Source organism: Canis aureus, chromosome 26, assembly GCF_053574225.1.
Source record: "Canis aureus isolate CA01 chromosome 26, VMU_Caureus_v.1.0, whole genome shotgun sequence".
Lineage (NCBI taxonomy): Eukaryota > Metazoa > Chordata > Mammalia > Carnivora > Canidae > Canis > Canis aureus.
Genome location: NC_135636.1, coordinates 26,927,068 through 26,948,408, shown reverse-complemented (window position 1 = coordinate 26,948,408; position 21,341 = coordinate 26,927,068). Strand labels below are relative to the sequence as shown.

Below are 21,341 nucleotides of genomic sequence, written 5' to 3'. Positions count from 1 at the left end.
ACCTCCTTAAGCTCCAGTTCCCTCACTCATAAAATGAAGATAAATAAATGTGAAAACATCAAAATTAAGGATTTGGGAGGTGCCTGGGTGGCTCAGTCGGTTAAGCATCTGCCTTTGGTTCAGGTCATGATCTCAGGGTCCTGGAATCAAGCTCTGAGTCAGGCTCCCCATTCAGCAGGGACTTCTCCCTCTGCATCTCCATCCTGCTCTTTCTCTCTCTCTCTCTCTCTTAAAAGAATAAATAAAAAATCTTTTTTAAAAAAAGAATTTGTTCGATGGAACAAATTTGTTGAAAGGAAGGCACAATAGGCCAGTGGTTTGCAAAGTGTGCTCCCTGGACCATTAGCATCACCTGAGTACTTGTTAGAAATGCAGAATCTCGGGCCCCAGCCCTGCTCTATTGAGTCAGAAACTCTGGGGTGGGGCTCAGCGATCTGTTTTAGCAAGTCTTACAGGAGATTCTGGTACATGGTAATGTTTGAGAACTACTGTCACAAAAAAAAAAAAAAAAAAAGAGAACTACTGTCACAGCCGAACCTGACATGAGCAGCATGTCAGGGGATGATATTGGGAACATCAACATTCAAAAGGCATTAATAAAAAAAAACAAAAAACAAAAACAAAAGGCATTAATATCTAAAATTTACAAACTACTCCTGGGATCCCTGGGTGGCGCAGTGGTTTGGCGCCTGCCTTTGGCCCAGGGTGCAATCCTGGGGTCCCAGGATCGAGTCCCCCGTCGGGCTCCCTGCATGGAGCCTGCTTCTCCCTCTGCCTGTGTCTCTGCCTCTCTCTCTCTCTCTACGTCTATCATGAATTAAAAAAAAAAAAAAAAAATCTTACAAGCTACTCCTGTAAATTGGCAAGAAAAAGACAGGAAACCCAATAGATAATGGGCACAAGACATGAATGGGCATTTCACTGAAGGGGAAGCCCAAATGCCTGACAAGTATAGGAGATTCTGAATCTCATATTAGCAGAGAAATTCAAACAATGAGATGCCACCTTACATCCAAAAATTACAAAGTCAGATAATGTAAAAACTAATGAAAATGTGGGAGACAATCATCTTTGACATGCCACTAGTAGAATTTAGTGACATTTAAAACATATATGTCCGGTGATCTACTGATTACACTCTTTGGTATAGGGTCCAAAGAAGTTTTCACATAGGCCCCATAGGGTCATGTACAAAGATGATCACAGTGTTGTTTGTGGTGAAAGGGAGTTGGAAGCCACCTGGATGTCCACATTGGGCGTTAGGAGGGATAAATAAAACCATGGAAGCTTAGCTTGGAATGCTTTGTGGCAATTTGAGGCAATACGCTAGATTTTCCCACCGCAGCATGGGTTTATCTTAAAAATCATATGATGGAAAAAAAATCATATGATGGGTGAAAAAAGAAAGCAACAGGATGAGATCTTTACATAACATCATTCATGTAGTGTAAATACACCCACAAAGCATTGTGTATTTTATGTTCAAGGACATACATCAACACATAGGGTGGGTGTGCACAGTGGGGAGGGGAAGGAGTGTGGGGAATGTGTGGCTAGAGGGGGGAAATAAAGCAAAATAAAACATTAGGGGGCCTTGAAGTACTAAGTATGATGGGATGGCCATTTACTACAAACTGAGTATAAATCGTGGAACTCTGGACATGTAGCCCTAATACTAATATTGCTTTAAAATTGGTAATAATTATACCTACCCTCTGTGCCTGTGCCATGTGCCTGGCCATGGAAGGCTCTGTAAAGTTTCATACATAAATTTAGCAGTTCTGTGTGAGGCTCTGGCCTCCTTTAAGGGTTCGTTCCTTTTAGCCTCCAAGCCTTTACTGAGGCTGTGTTGAATGCTGCCTTTCCGCTGACTTCTCTACCTCTCCAACCATCCGGTTCCTTTTAACTACCCTGGACTCCCATGGTGGGAGCCTGTGGTCTTGGGTACTTTTCATTTGGGCCTTGAGCTGAGAGCCAGGGTGTAAGAGAGCTGTGAGAAACAAGTTCTATTTCCTCTTCATTAGCTTCCCCAAGGTCTCCTTATAGCCCACCCCGAACTCAGTTCCCACCCCACTATACCAAGCAAGACAGGGAGATCAAGTCCGAAAGCGTTAGATGTGGAAGTGAACGGCATTTATTGGGTGTCTATCATGTGCTAGACCCAGCACTAAGGTCTGGACTTTTGCTAATCCCCAGAACCACTCTGTGGCAGGGGTGGGGCCCACCTCATCCCACAGATTAGGGAATGGATGTCACCAAGAGGTGAGAACACGAACCAGGCAGGAGCCCTAGATCTGTGTGGCCCCAAATCCAAGATCTGAACAAGCAACTCGTTCAGAGCCTTAGGGCCAGGACTGGGGGCACATCACCTACTTCTGACTCAACTGCCAGTAGATAAAAACCTCTATTTCAGATTGATGATCCAATTCTTGCCATCAGGGGAGGGGCGACCCTGCTGTTTGGAGTCTGAAAAAGACCCTCTACGCTATTTAGTATGCTTAGTTTGAGGTAATATCGAAGGAGAAACAGGACCTTCCCTCAAGTTCCTTTCTCTTCTTGGAACGTCAGTTTCTCAAACTGTAAAATAGGAGAAGCAGCCATCTGTGGGCTCTGGGAATTCTTTTCTCAGTCGGCCAGCAGGTGAAGCACCCACCCCTCATCCCTCCCTTGGCCTCCAGAAAGGGGCGGCAGTGGCAGGAAACACGGGTTGACCTGGGGCGGCGCCCGAGGCGGTCAGACAAAGTAGGGGGCTGCCCGCTGAAGTCTGGCAGAGGGGCCTGAGCCTCAGGGACTGCCCGCGACTTTAGGGTCCCGCCCCCTGCAGCACATTCTCGGTGTTGCAGGGCCTGGAGCCCCCAGGCCATGGACCCCGCGCCCCGGGGAGTGGAGGCCCGCGTCCGCGTCCAGTGCGAGAGGGACCCGGGGCCCAGGTCCCACGGGCGGGAGCCGGCGAGATGCAGGTGCGTCCCTGCTGTCCGCAAGGGCTGCGGCTACAGGTAGTTGTCTTCAGCCGCGTTGCCCCCGCCCGGGCAGTCCCGGGCCTCCTCGTCCGTGCTTTCGTCGTCGTCGGGGGCCAGCGCCTCGATGTCGTGCGTGATGTCGGCCAGCAGCCGGTGGAAGCTCTGCGCCTCCGGCCGCTGGGCCGCGCCGTCATAGCTGCGCACGGCCGACGCCGACGTGGAGCTCATGCTGCGCTTGATGCGGCCGAAGCTGTCGGTGAGGATGCCGCCCTCGCGGATGCCCACGCCCTCCAGGAAGCCCTCGAAGTAGCCGATGTCCTGGTCCGGGATGAAGGGCCGCATCCCTGCGGGGCCGAGGGATGGGGGGTCTCCTCAGGGCTCAGCCCTCCCCCTCCCACGTTGGAATCGCCTCCTCCGGAGATCTGAGTTCAAATCCCCACCCCGCCGCTGGCTGGCTGTGTGGCCTTGCACAGATTCCCTGACTCTGCGCCAGAGAATACTGACCTAATGCTTGGCACAGAATAAACGCTTTAGCTTGTTGGTGTTGTTATTGCAACGGTTACCTTTCCATTTGTTAGTTGTGTGACCCTCATTTAAATAGCTACTCTGGGGCAGCCCCAGTGGCTCAGCGGTTTAGCGCCGCCTACGGCCGGGGGCGTGATCCTGGAGACCCGGGATCGAGTCCCACGTCGGGCTCCCAGCATGGAGCTTCTCCCTCTGCCTGTGTCTCTGCCTCTCTCTCTCTCTCTCTCTCTCCTCTCTCTGTGTATTCTCATGAATAAATAAATAAAATCTTAAAAAAAAAAAAATAGCTACTCTGAGCCTGACTTGACCTTGCCTCTAAAACTGAGATCATGGCACCTGTTCCCCTGGTAGGGATGTGAGGAGGTGCTTAGCACACACTGAGTGTCCCATACAAGTCAGCGGGTTTTGCTTCCAACTCTGCTCACGCGCTATGTGACTGCAACTTCAGTACTTTACTTTGCTTCTCTGAGCCTCAGCTTCCTCATCTGCAATATGTGGAGCCTCAGCTTCCTCATCTGCAATGTGGGGGCAATATGGTTCTACTTTCCAGAAGTGAAGCATTCAATGAGATGATGCTTGACACAGGGTAACTGCAAAATACCTGTGAGTCTATTAGTATTATCATTCTCTAGTGTCATTATGAGCCTTCCTTGCCAGCTGTGTGACCTCAGACAAATTCCTTAGTCTCTGTGAGCCTCAGCTGCCCCCTGAAGTAAATGGGGAGAATCATTCCCTCACCCAGCTTTGCTGTGAAGGTGAATGGTTATACTACTGCTCTCTACTTATGCGCTGTGACTGCAAGCAATTCCCTTCTCTGCTCTGCACCTTTCTCCTCAAATGCACCCTGGATTTCACCATCTTGGTTTTATGGGAAGCTAAAGAAGAGAAGTGAATACCTCTAGCCTGATTTCTGATTGGGAGCATCATGGGCCATGTAGGGGCCTTGGCTAACCTTGGGGGACATGGGAGGGGGCTCACCAAGGAGGAGGAACTTGCGCCGGTCTCCATAGAGCTTCAGCAGGCCTGCACAGTAGTCCTGGATGGGCAGCCCCAGCCGGTACTCCCGCAGCAGCATCGCAAACTGCTGGATCTCAGGGGGCCCCAGTTTACTCCGTAACTACAGGAACAACATTCAAGATCAGTCCTGGGGAGCAACTCCCACCCAACCTTTGCCTAAAAGACCCAGAGCCCTCTGTAAGGGTATATTTGGCCAAGACTTCCTTGGAAATCCTCCCATGGACTATGGCGGTTGGGAGGGGATGGCCAGACCCTCTGGGCTGCATCTAAGCATGGGATGTAGACTCAAACTGCCTGAGTTCAAATCCTGACCCCTTGGCTGATCAGTTCTGTGGTCTTGGGTGGGTGACAACCTCCTTGACCCTTGCTTTTCTTATATATGGTGAGGATAATAGTGGCACCTCCCACTTTGGTCATTGAAAGGATTAAAATAAATGCATAAAAAGTGCATAGAACAGTGCCTGGTATACAGCAAACACTCAATTAATGCTAGCTGACATTGGGCAGCCCCGGTGGCGCAGCTGTTTAGCGCCACCTGCAGCCCAGGGTGTGATCCTGAAGACCCTGGATGGAGTCCCACGTCAGGCTCCCTGCATGGAGCCTGCTTCTCCCTCTGCCTGTGTCTCTGTCCCTCTCTCTCTCTCTCTGTGTCTCTCATGAATAAATAAATAAAATCTTAAAAAAAAAAAAATGCTAGCTGACATTAACTAAGGCTTTCACAAGCTGGCCTCAGTTTACTTTCCTAATCTCATGTCCTGCCCTGATCTTCAACATCTGCTTCAGTTATGTCCAGGGTTACTCATGATTCCTGAACTACTCCCCGTGCTTTCTCCAGCCCCCAGGCCTTTGCTCGTGCTGTTCACATTGCCTGCCCCAGCTCACCGTGACCATGTAATCCTGCAGCTGTTCGAGGCCCAGGCTGCTGTGGTCACTGCCGCTGCAGTGGGAGCCATGGAAAGAGGGCGTGGACGTGCCACTATAACACGCTTCAAATGTATCCTGGGAGCCGTTGCTGCAGAGACAGGCAGAGAGGGGGGCCCTCACTCATCTCTCTCCAGCTCCTTTCCCTGCAGCAGGTGGAGGAGGGAAAGCATAGCTACCAATGCTCTGGGCCTGAGGCCTCAAACTAGATTCCATTTTGGCCTCCAAGGCCCCACATTATCTGGCCTTGGCTGCCTCTGATGCCTCACCTCACCCTTGCTCTGTATACCCAGGCCACTCTGCCTTCTTTCTTCCTCTCTAATACTCCAAGTACCTCTTCACTCTGGGCCTTTGCACATGCTGTTCCCTATATCTGGAATGCTTCTCTCCCCCTATCTTTTGCTCAACTTACTCTTACTCATCATTGAAGCTTAAGTATCACCTTCTCAGCAAAATTTTCCCTGACCCCCTATCCCCATAACTGGGTTAGATCCTCTGTCAAATGTGGTTACAAACCCATAAGTCTGGCCATGACATGCAAGGCTTTCCAGATCGCCCCATCAATGTCCATGGTGGCCACCTGGCTGCTTCTCGAATGCACCAAGATACATCCTACTTCAGAACCCTTGTACTGTCTGCCCTTCTGCCTGGGGCACTCTTCCCTTTTCCTCCTCTGGGTCTCAGTTCAACTGTCATCAGCTCGGAGAGACCCTCCTGACTCCCCAGACGAGGAAGGCTCTCCATGGCCTCTCCCCCAGTACCCTCAGGGGCTTATTCTCTTTCGTGCTTATCACTAATGCTTATTTCTATTCAATAATGATTTCATTGTCTCCTGCGCTAGACACTGTAACTGTGTTTGCACCATAAACCATGCAAGATCAGGGACTTTAGTTTCTTCATCTGTTAAGTATCTGCTCTGTAACTTTTCTTGTTCCCCACTGTAACCCTACCACACAGCACGGTCTCTGGCATATGCTACATACTCCATAAATCTTACCTAATAAAGTCAACCTGGGACACCTAGGTGGTTCAGTCAGTAAAGTGCCTGACTCTTGATTTCAGCTCAGGTCATGAGCTCACAGTCGTGGGATTGAACCCCGCATTGGGCTCCAAGCTCAGTGTGGATCCTGCTTAGGATTCTCTCTTTCCCTCTGCCACCCGCCTGCTCCCGCACAGTCTCTCTCTCTCAAAATGAATAAATTATCTTTAAAAAAAAAAATCTCGGGATCCCTGGGTGGCTCAGTGGTTTAGTGCCTGCCTTTGGCCCAGGGTGTGATCCTGGAGTCCCAGGATTGAGTCCCGCATCGGGTTCCCTGCGTGGAGTCTGCTTCTCCCTCTGCCTGTGTCTCTGTCTCTCTCTCTCTCTCTGTCTCTCATGAATAAATAAATAAAATCTTAAAAAAAAATTTTCTCTCCCTCTGCCCCTCCCCCTGCTCTCTAAAAAAAAGTTACCTAAAAAAAAGAGTCAACCTGCCTCCTCGTTTCTAAATTGTTCCAGAACCATCTTGGATGGTTCATCGGGGTTATTATCTACAGAAAAGCAGTGTAGCATAATGCTTAGAGGATGTGGCCCTGGAGCTAGCCTGCTCACACTCAAATCTCAGACCTACAACTTACTAGCTGCTTGACCCTGGGCAAGCTGCTTAGCTTCTCTATTCCTCAGTTTCTCCATCTGTAAAATGGGATGACAAAAATTGACTTCATAAGAATTAGAGGAGTCTATTTATACAGCACTTAGAGCCATGGACTATAAACAATAAATAAACAATAGCCACTGTAATGTTGCTATGTTGATTTTTTAAAAAAATGAAGCGCTTTCCAACTTTAAAACCAGCTTTACCTGGCTGGTTCAGTTGGTAGAGCATGTAACTCTTGATCTTGGGGTCATGAGTTCAAGCTCCACGTTGGGGGTAGAGTTTGTTTTTTAAAAAATGAAGTACTAAAAAAATAAAGATAAAAATAAAATAAAAAATGAAGCACTTTATGGAACAGCACTAGGCACACTAGGCACACAGCAAACTCAAATATTAGTCATTATCATGATTGTCACCTCTCCAGCAGATGTCAGGTTGTTTAAGGACTGGCCCAAGAGCACACAGTATTAAGAAGGCAAATATATTGCCACCGAGAGGAAAAAAAAAATTGGGCATATGTTACTGGCAGAGACTGCTACCTGTCAAGCCAAAGGCCTTAGTTACAGAACTAGCATGACCACCTTGTCCTAGTTCACCTGGGACTTTCCTGATGTTAGTACTAAAATTCCCATGTCCTGGGAACCCCCTCAATGCTGAGGGTAGGGGGTGGGGTTGGTCATACCAAATGCAGCCCTGGACAATGTTCCCAGGTGAGTTTGTTTGTTAATCCCACATTTTCTAGCCTTGCTGGCAGGGTTTTCTATTACATGGAATTAAAACCAAAGTAAACCAAAATTATTTTTTGGCATCAGTTGTGATTTGGACTCTGTAGGCCAGTATGTCTGGATGACGGGCAAAGAACTATAGGCCTATATGGAGCCAGTTCTGGGTTCTGTCCATCTCCTGGGCCTCTCAGGGTGTCTGGGTCTGGATCCTCCGAACTCACTGAAGCCTGGAGGAGTCAGTTTACCTACCCCTCTTGGGCTGAGCATCTGCAGAAATTGAGGCGGGGTCATTTACTCCCACTCTCTCTTGCCCACAGGGAGCTCAAGAATGCCCAGAAGAGAGCCCCTGTTTGTGCAAGGGTGAGGGGTGTGTGCAGGGTGGTACCCACAAGGAGCTGCAGCAGCTGAAGTCGGCATCATAGGCGTAAGTCCCATCCGTGCGGCAGCTCTCACCTGGGGTCAACAGACAGAGGGGCGGTTAGAGACAGTGGGCCAGGGACCGACATCCCCAGCTCCCCGAGGCCTCAACCTCAGCCCGGCCCTGTGGTTGGGATGATGGTTGGAGCAATTGGCCTTGTAAGGACAAGGGATGTCCTTGTTGGATATCTGGCCTTGTAAGCAATTGTCAGAATGTTAGCTTTTACCCTGAGTGAAATTAGGCAGCCACTGGAAGATCTGGACCATGAATCCTACCTCCACCACCAATACACAGCCAACCTTGGGCAACTCACCTCTTCTCTCCTTGCCCTCAACTTCCCCAAGGTTGGGACAATACCACTTTCCTGCCTGCCTCGTGAGAGTCTTGGGGATAGCAGGTGAGGGAACAGGTGAGGTAATGTTTTGAAAACTGTGTTTGAGGCAAGAAGAAAAAAGGAACTTTGAGGGGAAGAACCCCAAATCTTGAGAGAATGGAAGCACCATTTACAGAGAACTTGCTCTGCACCCAGCCCTATTAACATCTCTGGCCTTACCCTTCTGATCTTGTCTTATGTGTTGTCACTTCCTTCGGACACCCCCCTGACTTCCCAGGTGAGGCTGGTTCCTCAGTCTGTGTTCTCAGAGTACAACGTGAGACTACAGTTTATTTGTATAGCTATTTAATTGCTGTGGGCTTACCTCAACAATGCAAGCCTTATGAGAGAAGTGCCATGTCTCGTTTTGCTCACTAGTATATCCTGGTGATGGTAGGGGCTCAGTAAATATTTGTTCAATAGAATGCATTTGTTGATATATTTGTTGACTCATTCCATTTATTTACCCAGCATCCTGTGAGAGTTGATGAACTGTCTCAACTTCCCAAAAACCCCAGGTCCCACATGAATGGGAGTGCCTCTGGAAGGAAAGAGTTCTGTTGCTGGAGCTATGCAGACAGGGGTTGCTCTGAGGGGGCTGTGGCTGAGGAAATTCACTTAGTGGCCTCAAAGGCAGCCTGGGAGTCAGGCTGAAAGCTTTAGAAGCTTTAGAAATCAGACACACCTGGGTTTGAATCCTGATTCTGCCACTTGCCAGCTGGGTGACCTTGAGCAATTTATTGACTACTCTGAGCCTTAACGTCCTCATCTGTAAAATTGGAATCATAAGGCTTCAGAGAGTTCTTTTATCTATTCAAACAATACTTCTTGAGCATCTGTGATGTCCCTGGTCCTGTGCTAGGCATGGGGGATATAGTGGCAAATAGTACCAACCAGATTGCTATGAGGATTAAATAAGAGTTGGGCACATTGAATAAGACTGTGCTTGGCACATAGTTGTTGCTCAATAAATGCCTCTATTAGTTTCTTTCTCATTCTAGCCCTTGATTACATTCAAGAGTGGGCCTGGATATGTTTGCTTTGACCTAGATTCCTAGTGGAGCGAGACAGCTCAGTAAACACACAATGCATGTGCCTGGATTTCTGCAAAGCAAGGACATCAAAAATGAAAGAAAGGAGAAGAGTTCAGCTTTGAGGGGCTCATTCTGAATCTGGCAACCAGAACATCTGTGAGGAAGCTAAGTTTTTTGTTGTTGTTGTTTTTGTTTTTTTTTAAAGATTTTATTTATTCATGAGAGACACAGAGAGAGAGGCATAGACACAGGCAGAGGGAGAAGCAGGCTCCATGCAGGGAGCCCGATGTGGGACTCCATCCCGGGTCTCCAGGGCCATACCTTGGGCCAAAGGCGGCGCTAAACCACTGAGCCACCGGAATGCCCAGAAGCTAAGTTTGAGGTCATCATGAAAACTGACATTTTATTTTAACCACATAAGGGCGAGGGGTGGGGTACACTGTAATTGTTGTAGAGATCGGGACCCCTAACGGTTCATTGGCCCTGAGTCCTGGGGCAGGCCCCCCACCCCTGGCCTTTTGGGATGGTTCACAGGAGGGGCGGCCAGGAGTTCCAGTACTCACTGCGGCTGCAGAGCCACGGCCGCTCAGGTGTGGACGTGTAGTGGTAGCCGGCTCGGTCTACGCACTCAATGCTCTGGTCCCCGTAGATGATCTGGAAGACCTGACAGATGAGGGCACAGGACTCCTCGGCAGCATCCTGGCACAGGTAGGAAGACAGAGCACTCTGGGCCTCTCCAGTACCCAGGACACCACTGCTCCCTTAAACAGTGTGAGGAGGCTTGCGGGGCTGCACACGTACCTATGGACACCTTTAAATCGACTTGGAGGGCATTCCCCATTCACCTTCTGGGTCTTGGGCTCCTTTAAAGAGCCCAGCAGCAATGCTAAGTCTTCTGCTCTGAAAAATGTACCCCAAATTTCTGGGAGATTCATAGGACCTCCTAAAGTTTATCTAAAATAAGCCCTAGGGGCACCTGGGTGGCTCAATTGGTTAAACATCCAACTCTTGATCTCAGCTCAGGTTTCTATCTCACAGTTGTGAGTTCAAGCCCCATGTTGGGCTCCACAATGGGCATGGAGCCTACTTTAAAAAATAAAATAAAGTAAAATAAGCCCTAGTTTAGTTAAATTTACCATAGGAAGTTGAGGCTTAGAGAGGTGAAGTTATTAGTCAGGACTAGAACCCAGGACTCCTGATACCTACCAAGAGGAGAAAGAATTACACGTATGAAAATTTTAGGTTCAAAATAGTTACTACTACTGGATGCCATATTTAGATATGAACTTCCTGGCACCCAGGGCAAAAATGGAAGTAGGATGAATACCTAAACTTTAGTTTCTTTTTTTTTTTTTTAAGATTTTATTTATTTACTCATGAGAGACACACACAGAGAGAGAGGCAGAGACACAGGCAGAGGGAGAAGCAGGCTCCATGCAGGGAGTCTGACGTGGGACTCACTCCCCGGTCTCCAGGATCACACCCTGGGCTGCAGGCGGCGCTAAACCGCTGAGCCACCGAGGGATCCCTAAACTTTAGTTTCTGATAGAAGGCATGAATTTCAATTCTTGGGTGAAAGTTTTTCAAGACTACAAATTTGAAGAGGAATTTGTCTTTCTAATTTACCTCTTTATGTCTTTAAGGAAGAAACCCAGAAAGACAATAACTGATGAGACCATCTTCATGGTACCATTTCCTATTTTGTTCCTCTAAAAAGCTGGGAATATAAATTAAAATGTAACCCTGGAGAGGCAAGATTGATCCTTACAATAACCCTACAAAACAAACAGGGAAGAGAGTATCCTTATTTTATAGTTGAAGGCACTGAAGCTTACAGTGACTAAGTCAGTCACCCAGCTCACACAACAAGTGCTTATTATTGGTTACTACTAGCACTCAGGTTTTTTGACCCTAATTCCTGTACCCTGCTCAGGACCACAATGCCTTTGATAGGAGGTCAGAGAATCCAATACTCCTGAAAAGCAACTCTTTATTTATTCACTCATTTTGCAAATTCTCATTTAGTCCTATTTTAGGCACTGGGCCAGACTCCGGGGTCTTAAGGGTGAATTAGATGAAGTCTGTACCCTAAAGCCCTCACAGTCCTAGTAAGATAACTGGGTACATTGTTCCCTCTGCCAGGAATTCATTTTCCTGGCTCTTCACCTTGCAGACTCCTTCCTCCCCTTCATATTTCAGTTTAAAAGGCACAAACTCACTTTCTCTATGGAAAATGGATCTCCTTCCTCATTATCACTACAATCTGTTTTCTTCTTGGTCTCCAACACAAGGTATAATAATATACTATGCATCACTTCATCCACTCATTCAATATTTATCATGTGACAGGCACGGTTTTAGGTGTTGGAGATACCATAGTGAACCATCCAAAATGCACAGATCTCTTGCACTCTACAAGGAGACCAGTCTGGCTGGACTGGAGTGCATAAAGGGGCATGTAGAAAGAGATGAGGACAGAGAGGAATGAGGCTTCAGCCACCATTAGAAGGTGGGTGGCCTTATCAGCAGTTGTAAGTACATTAGCTCCTATTCCAGTGAAATGGGGAGCCATGGCAAGATTTTGAGCAGTGATATGATGTGACTAATGTGTTAGCAGGGCTGCTCTGCCTGGGGAGAACAGATTATAAGGAAGAGCCAAATCCATGATCTAGATGAATGATCTGGATGATAGAAGTTGGGGCATGGGCCTGGGCGGGAACAGTGGAGGGTGGGGAGAAGTAGATAGGTTTGGAATATATTTTAAAAATAAGGCCAACAGGGTTTGCTGAGAGAATGGATATGTGTTGTGTGAGATTGAGAGGGGCTACGAATCTCTGGGAGGTTTTAGTCTGAGTGAGGGAAGGACAGAGTTGCCATTAATTAAGACAGGGAAACCAAGAGAGGAGCAGGTTTGAGGGAGAAGATTGGCTGCATAGCTTTGGGTGTTTTAGGTTTGGGATGGTCATTAGCCCACCGAATGGAGAGGCTGATTGGAGAAACGTGTCTGGAGATTTGCTGAGAGATAAAATTTGGTGAGTTCTCAGAGTTTTAGATGCCAGGAGATGGTTTTGTTCACTGCGATATATATGGGGGAGGGGGGGCGGGAGGGAAGATGGGGGACTCAGGGCCAGAGGCAAAGTTTAGACAGCTCAGGACTTGAAAGTGTCTGATAGATTGTGAGCTCCCTAAGGGAGGGCACCAAATAGGTGTTGTCCATCTCTGCATCCATAGCACCTAGCCCAATGTCTAGGACAATAAAGATGCTCAGTAAAGATGGTCAAAAGAATAAAAGCAAGGGGGAATATGGAGAATGGGGGGAGGGGAGGGAAGGCAAGAATGGAAGACTTCTGCCTTGGATGACTGCCATAGTTAACAAAAGCACAGGCTCTGAACTTTCTGGGTCCCAGTGTTGAAACCGTCACCTGCTTCCTGTGTGACCTTCCACAAGTTACCTAGCCTCTGGGTCTCAGTTTCCTCCTCTACAGAATGGAGATGGTTGTAATGTTTGCCTCTAGGCGTTGGTGAGAGAATGAAATGTGTTAATGCTGGTTCCTGGTCTGGCATGGGCCGCATTCCCTTCGTACTGGTAATTAGTGTCCTCGTGGTTGTTACTGGGGTAGTGGCCGCATCTACGACGTGGGAGAAGGAGCAGGGCTGGAGGAGGGGTTGGATCAAGTCTGTTTGGGTTATTTTGAGTTTTCATCATTGGAACGACAAGGGGGAGGCGTCCAGGCTGGAGATCAGAAGCCCTTTGGCGTCGTGGGCACACAGGTAGTACCTGAAGTCCTCGATAGGGCCCCGGGGCCAGGGTAGACCCCCGGAACCGGGCGGGGCGGGGCGGGGCGGGGCGGGGCGGGGCGGGGCGACGCCCTCCAACCCCCGACGCGCGGGGGAGGCAGGACGCAGGGGCTCCCGGCGCCCGCGGCTCACCCTGTTGGCCACAGCCAGGATGACGAGGTTGCAATAGGCGTCGGGGCTGGGGTCCCGCGGGTCCAGCGGGTTGGAGCCCGGGTGGCGCCGCTCCCAGCTGCCGCCGCCGCCCGCCTGCCTCCGCTCCCAGCTGCCACCCGGCTTGCCCGCGCCGCCGCCGCCGCCCGCGTGCCGCCGCTCCCAGCTGCCGCTGAACGTCTGCCGCCGCTCCCAGCTGCCCGACGCCCGCGCCCCGGCGCGCTGGCGCTCCAGGCTGCCGCCGCCGCCGCCCCCGGCCCGGGCCTCCGCGCCCGCGCCCCCGCCCCACGCCATCCGCCAGTCCAGGCTGCAGATGGTGTGGCGCCGCTCCGTGGTGCCCCCCCGCCGCTTCTCGGGCGCCGCGCCCGGCGGGCCCGGGTCGCGCCCAGCGCCGCCGGGGCTGGCGTCTACGCCGGCTGGCACCGGGTCCACGCCCAGACCTAGGAGAGGCGGGATGGCGGTCAGGAGCCCCCTCCGACACCAGCTGGGGGCCATCCGCGCCTCGCCCCACCTCTGCCTTCAAGGCTGGAGGCCACGCCCGCCCCCCGGGGTGCCCTGACTCTTGGGGCTCGCGCCGGGCCTCGGCTCCACCCTAGTCTCGCTCGGGGTCTGACCTGTCCGGCCACTACCCCAGGAGGGAGCTCCGCCTCCCCGCCGTATGGCCACGCCCCCGGCTCAGGCTCCGCCCCCAGGGCAGACCCTGCCGCTCGCCCGAGCTCTCAGACCGCCGAGGTCTCGCTCTGCTTCACCTCGCCCTTCAACTTCAGGTCCCAGAATTTGGGCTGCTCCAGCCTTCCCAGCTCCGCCACCTGGCCTCAGGCTGGTGGGCCAGGCCATCCACCCTTCAGCTTCAGCCTTAGCCCTGGGCCACGTCTTCTCGCGTATATGGCCAGGGCCGGCCCTTAGTCTCAGGGTCAGCCCTCAGCCGTGCGGTCAGGCCTTTTCCATCGCACACCATCCATGCTCAGCCAGCCGCCTCCTCCCCGCCCCAAGTCACGCCTTTCCCAAAACTAGACGCTGGGCCCTTTCTCTCCCGGTTCACCTCCCGGCCCTGCCCCGGCCGGGCCCAGCCCGCTGTACCTACCGGTCTTAAGCACCAGCAGGTGCAGCGCGTCGTCCTGCAGGTAGGAGGCGGCGGCGATCTCATGCGTGGGGATGCGCAGGATTAGCTCCTCGTTGTCGCGCCAAGTGAGCAGCAGGCAGCGGGCCGACAGGCTCAGGATACTGTCCTGCTCCGCCGTGGTCTTCAGCGGCAGCTCCTTCAACTGCTGCGGGGCGGGGCGGATCTCTTGGGTCCCCCAGGGGCTCAGGTGGGAGAGGAAGAAGGGGCCAAGACCCAGCCCTGACCCTCCCCAGGACCTCACCCTGGCCGTGTCCAGCAGCTGCAGGAGCTCGTCGCGGCTGGAGGGGTTCAGTGAGGAGGTAACCCAGGTGAGGTGGCCCAGGAACTGGATAGGAAATGGGGGGTGGAGGTGGGAGAAGGGCACAGAGAGGTCACCTTGAAGCTTTGGATAACCCAGAACTCCTCATTGACCCAGTGTCTATAGACTGAAATAGAAATCTCTGAATTAACAATAACCTGATAATAACTGTTAAGGTGGTCACAGAAGCCAGACCCAAAATAATGATGCCCCAAATCAATATAATAATTCTTCATTCATTCTTAGTTATAACGCAATGTTATCACAAACTTTAATGTTCTTCAGTGTAAGAAATTAACTTTTTAAAATTTTCAGGTTTGTTCTTCTACCAAACGTTTTTCTTCTTTTATTCTCTATGGAATTTCAGTCCCCAATTTTTAAATGGAGTTATTGGTTAGCTTTACCCTCCATATATACAAGATGTCAGTTAAAATTGAATTTCATGTAAACAGTGAATACTTTTTCAATTTTTAAAAAAGATTGATTTATTTATTCATGAGAGACATAGAGAGGCAGAGACACAGGCAGAGGGAGAAGCAGGCTCCTTGCAAGAGCCCAATGCGGGACTCGATCCCAGAACTCCAGGTTCACACTCTGAGCCAAAGGCAGATGCTCAACCACTCTGAGCCAGCCAGGTGTCCTACTTTCTCAATTTTTTTACAAGTGCTTTTAGCCCCATGCAATATCTGGGACATAGTAATACTCAACAAATACTCATTGCTTATCTGAAATTCACATTAGGGATTCCTGGGTGGCTCAGCGGTTGAGCATCTGGCTTTGGCTCAAGGCATGATCCTGGGGTCCAGGATGGAGTCCCACATTGGGCTCCTTGCGGAGAGCCTGCTTCTCTCTCTTCTTATATCTCTGCCTCTCTCTCTGTGTCTCTCATGAATAAATAAATAAAATCTTTAAAAAATAAATAAATGAAATTCACATTTAACCAGGCAGCCTATTTTTGCCAAATCTAACACTCCTACCCCCATATCAATCCTCCTTGGGTAGTGAGGATTCTCTATTGCTCCTTCACGGTGCTCAAGAAACAGTAGTAAAACTCTCCAACAACCTCAGTCCCCTCTGGCTTGCTGATTTGGGTTCCTTTACCAAGTTGATCTGCTGTCATTACTGTGGTGAAATCTCACAGGAAGGTATGGCTTTTCCCACCTGCTTTCCCCTGTGGGTAGGTTTTGAGCCCCATCTCAAGATGGGAACACTGAGGCTGAGCAGCTGGAGATCATTTGCTGAGGGTCCACAGCATAAGGCAGGAGCTAGGCCTTGAACCCAGGTCTCTTTCCCCTAAGCCTCCCCTGTGTGAGGCAGGGCTGGTCAGGGCTTGGTGTGAGGGAGAGGTACAGAGTTTCTTCTGATGGGATCCAGAACATATTACCCCAAAATATGGCACCTTGGCATGTCGAATATCTTAAGCTTGATGGAATTGAAGAAAACTGTAGAAGCAGGGAGGTCACTGTGACCTTCCCTCACCCCCTACCCTTCTTCCCTGAAAGAAGACACATACCCTCCCTATACCTGGAGGGAGACCTCCTTCTCACCAGACACAAGGAATTTAGGACCTAGAAGGCTGTTTAAACAAACCTTGTTATTTCTTCACCTTTTTTCTCCCCTAGCCCAAATCCTCTGCCTTGTCAGTTCTTCAAAAATGTATTGTTTGTCAAGAAGATATAAAAGCAAAAAAAAAAGTAAAAAAAAAAGAAGGTATAAAAGCTTCCTGCTCTAGTCACCCAATGAATGGGTCTTCATTCTCTTGTGAAGGCTCTCATGGGCATGTTAACATTTAATAAAATGTGACACTTGGGATCCCTGGGTGGCGCAGCGGTTTAGCGCCTGCCTTTGGCCCAGGGCGCGATCCTGGAGTCCCAGGATCGAGTCCCATGTCGGGCATCCCTGCATGGAGCCTGCTTCTCCCTCTGCCTATGTCTCTGCCTCTCTCTCTCTGTGTGACTATCATGGAATAAATAAATAAAATCTTTAAAATAAAATAAAATGTGACACTCTTCTCCCGTTAATCTGTTTGTCGGTGTCGGCTTCATTTGCAGACTCAGCCAGGGACCCTAAGAGAGTTGAGGACCCCTCCTTGACTCCTCACCCCAAGATTCTGCCCACCTGTCCCCTCATTCCACGATGTACCTTGACCTCTTTCTCCAGGTAGTCACACAGTAGGATCTGAGGGTCGATGAGGTAGTCAGGAGGATAAAGGGGCATCGAGTGCAGAGGCCGGCGACTCACACTGGTCCGAAAGGCAGCCCGGCGCCCCGCCTTGGGGAACACCAGCCTCCGGATGGGGGATACGAAGCCCTGGGAGGGGGTGGGATGGTGGAGAGATGGGGGTGAGAAACAACAGTAATAACAGCTGCTGACTTTCTCCAGCACTTTCCGCACTTCCTCACTCAGCATTTTGCTTATTTACATGGTACATAATTTAATTCTCATGGACTCTGCAGAAGGGGTACCTCTGTGAGCCCCATTTCACAGATGGAGAAACTAAGCCTCAGAGAGGGAACTAGCTGATCCAGTCACTAGTGGTAGAACCATGAGTGCAGTCTGGCTCTAAAAGCTCCATTCTAAACACCCAGGGGAGGGTGGAGGGCCTGCCCAGGCCCAGCCCAGACTGAAGGAGTGGGTCTAGGCTGGGGCAAATAAGAAAAATGGTCAGATTTAATGTGGCAGAGTGGTAAGGGCACAGGGATTTGTTATGCAATTCCCTGTGCTTTTCCCTAAATTGGAAACAGCTAATAAGTACGTTTAAGGAGAATCCAGCAGGCACCTGCATAAAACAGGGCCTATAGCAAGGTTCAAGAAGCCAATTGCAGAGCTCCACTGAGGCCCAACAGAATCTAAATCTTGCCGGAAATTGTGAGCACTACTTTAGAGCAGTTCTCAGTGGGTCTGATCCCTGGATCTGCAGCAGCAGCACCAGGGAACTTAGGAGAAATGCACATTCTACCATTCTATCCTAGATATGCTGGATCAGAGCGAGGGTGTGAGACCCAGTAATCCAGGTTTTAACAAACACTCCAGGTGATTCTGACACATGCCCAGTTCAGATGTGAAAAGCAGTGTCTTGGAGCCTAGCTGGAGTATCTGGAGCTCTGAGATATGAGAACAGATGATCCAGAAAAGGGTGTTCAGGCAGAGGGCATGTGCACATGCAAACCCCTGGGGGACTACAAGGGCTGGTCCTGAGATTGAGCCCTGCTCAGCGGGGAGCCTGCTTCTCCTTCTCCCTCTGCTGCTCCCCCTACTTGTGCTCTCTCTCTCTGTCAAATAAATTTTAAAATCTTTTTTAAAAAATTAAGAGCTCCCTTCCCCACTATATTGTGAGCTCCAGAGAGGGTGCAGGGACCTTGTTTGACTTTGCTCACCACTATATGGTCCCTAGTACCAGGCATGATGCTTGGTAAATATCCACATAATAAGTGCTCAGTAGGGATGCTGGGTGGCTCAGCGCTTTAGCACCTGCCTTTGGCCCAGGGCGTGATCCTGGGGTTCCAGGATCAAGTTCCGCATCAGGCTCCCTGAATGGAGCCTGCTTCTCTCTCTGCCTATGTCTCTGTCTTTCTCTCTGTGTCTCTCATGAATAAATAAATATAAATGAAAAAAAAAGTGCTCAGTAAATATCCGGAGAAGGTATGAACCCAGAGAGAAGAAGCACTATGTTGTGACTCCCTTGTGAGCCTTCATGATTCACACGGGAGCCCTTTAGACCAGCCTGACCCAGGTTTCTTGGAGGATAGGAATGCATGGGGGTGGGGGTGGGGGTGGGGATTTGGAATCCGAGGGACTTCCTGAATGACAAAGACAACCAGGTGAGGGGCCCATGGACCCAGACTAGAAAACTGATAGTGGGGAGGCATGAGGATCTAGAGGCTGGGGGGAATGAGCTTCAGGCTGAGGCCTTAGGAGCAGAGCTGTCTTGGCATAAAGATGGGGAGGGGGCAGGCTAGACTGGAACCCAGCAGGGGAGCAGGTAGGTGTCTCAACCTGGATAGGCAGCCTTATAGCACAGAAATGCCCTGGCTGAGGTCCTTCTGTCTGGGGAGGTAAGAAGCAAAAGAATGGGTATGTTGGGTGTCTGTTTGTCTCTCTGTCTGAGGAGCCCTCAGGAAAGCCATGGAGGCAGGTTGGGAGTATCTCCCAAAGCAATTTGTCTGGTGGGGTTCCCCTGTAAGGTGCTTGTCTGTCTATTCCAGGGATGGCAGATGCCACTCAGAGTGGGGAAACAGGTTAGGAAGCTTGAGCCCAAATGTCTGACTGCCCAAGGGTGGAAAGGACAGTCTTTTCAGATGAGAAGACTTTACTCCCGCCACTCACTACCCATAGCCCCCACCCCTAGCTTCCACCTTTACCAGCTCCAGGGACATTTCTCTACCCTGCATCCCTCCCAACCTCCCACCTACCTTTTTTCCTTTCTTGACTTCATATTCCATGGTGAAGTGTCGCCTCCACTTTTGCCACCCTCCTGGCCATCCCCTCCACCCTCTCCCCTACGCAGTTCCTTTGTTCTTTTTCCTGCCTGGTCGGAAACTCCACCAGCCCCAGAGTTCCTGCCCCGCCTGCCCATGCATGATAGCGAGCAGAGAGGTGGGGGGCTGGAGGCAGGCTAGAACGCAGGCTTGGGCCTCTGAAGCTGAAGAATGGAAGGAAGCCCAGCCTGAGCAACCGACATGGGGAGAATGCCTTAAGCCTCCATCCAGAAGGCTTGCTGTTGAGCAGTCTTGGGAACTGAGTAAGGCTGGGGAAGGCCCTCTTGCCTCCCCCCTCCCCCCTCCCCCCATGTGGAGTCTGAGAATCCCAAATTCCAACCCTACTTCTGCCACTGACCTTGTTGTGTGACCTTGGCAAGGCAAGTCAGTTCTGGCTTGCACAGCCTCGGTTGCCCCCTCCTCTCTATGAACTAGGAATAAACATTGTCTCCCTCTCTGGCTGCTGTGGTGAGAGATAAATGCAAGAGTGGGTAGGAAAAATGCTTCCTAAACAATAGAATACCGTGTCCAAGCTAGTTGTGATTTTAAAAATTAATCATTACTGTTAAGGAAGGCAGTATTCATGGGCTTTGCACTGCCTCTGGTGTGAGGGTCGCTGGAGCCTCCAACCACTCACTCCCCACTTCCTTCCCTTTGGGTGTTCTGTGCTCAGTGCTCATCTGGGGAAACGGTCCAGGCTGTTTAGAGTAAGCTCACAGAGCCACTCCCTCCTGTTCCCCTGTATCCGGTTTTCATGTCCCAGCAGCAGGAAGTGAGATCCCCATCAGTCTGCCAGGCCGACAGGAAGAGGCCAAGGATGTACAACCCAATTTCTGACTGCTTCAGACACCGAAACTCCCACTTAACAACTTGAGCAAGTCCTGAATTCCTCAGTTTCCCTATCTGTGTAGTGGGGACTTCTGTTATTGCTGAACTAACTCCAAGTATCACTGAAGTGCTGGGAATATCAAATAGAACAAGAAATGTTCTGAATGCGGCTAGAAATAGCAAACTCTCTTTGCATTCCCTGCAGTGCCTACCCCAGGGCCACGAACAGGTCAAGTGTTTAGTAAATGTCAGTAGAAGTAGGTGGAGACAGGTGGATATAGGTTCAAATGTGTATGACCTTGAACAGGTTCATTTCTTAGAGCCCCAGAGTCTCATGTGTCAAAAGCAAGATAATGATGATGCTTGCCTCATAAGGCTGTTGCAGAGATTAAATGGGAACAGAAGATATATGATGGTAACATTGATTATTAAAATTGGTTTGTGAGGATAAAGAAGTTGTGTACATATATATATATGTATATAATATATACTGTGTATATTATATATATACACAGTATATACTATATATTCACATATATATGCACAATAGAATATTACTCAGCCATAAAAATGTTGCCATATGTGGAATTTAAGAAATGGAAGAGATGAACATAGGGGAAAGAAAAAAGAGAGGGAGGCAAACCATAAGAGATGCTTTTTTTAAGAACATTTATTAATTTATTTATTAGAGAGAAAGTGTAATGAGTGGGAAGAGGGGCAGAGGGAGAGTATCCCCAGCAGACTCCCCACTAAGTGTGGAGCCAGAAGAGGGGCTCAATCCCACAACCCTCAACCCCGAGATCATGACCTGAGCTGAAATCAAGAGTCAGATGTTTAACCAACTGAGCTGTCCAGGCACCCCAAGAGACTTTAAACTGTAGAGAAAAAAATGAGGGTTGCTGGAGGGGAGGTAGGTGGTGGTGGGCTAAATGGGTGACAGGTATTAAGGAGGGCACTTGTTGTAATGAGCCCTAGGTATTATACTTAAGTGATGAATCACTAAATTCTACTCCTGAAAGTAATATTACACTATATGTTAACTAACTAGAATTTAAATAT

The 21,341-nt window shown here is 49.8% G+C and overlaps 1 protein-coding gene across 1 annotated transcript; it reads right to left on the bottom strand.

Annotated features, from left to right (window-relative positions):
• Positions 1-2,111: 2,111 nt before the first annotated feature.
• CCM2L (CCM2 like scaffold protein) lies at positions 2,112-19,521 on the bottom strand. Its single transcript, XM_077872669.1, has 10 exons — positions 19,389-19,521; positions 17,119-17,286; positions 14,920-15,003; positions 14,640-14,823; positions 13,538-13,995; positions 10,171-10,306; positions 8,172-8,235; positions 5,385-5,514; positions 4,464-4,602; positions 2,112-3,304 (listed from the first exon to the last, which is right to left on the bottom strand). The coding sequence occupies exons 1-10, from the start codon at positions 19,416-19,418 to the stop codon at positions 2,991-2,993; spliced, it is 1,707 nt and encodes a 568-aa protein (XP_077728795.1). The 5' UTR covers positions 19,419-19,521; the 3' UTR covers positions 2,112-2,990.
• Between the last annotated feature and the right edge of the window lie 1,820 nt (positions 19,522-21,341).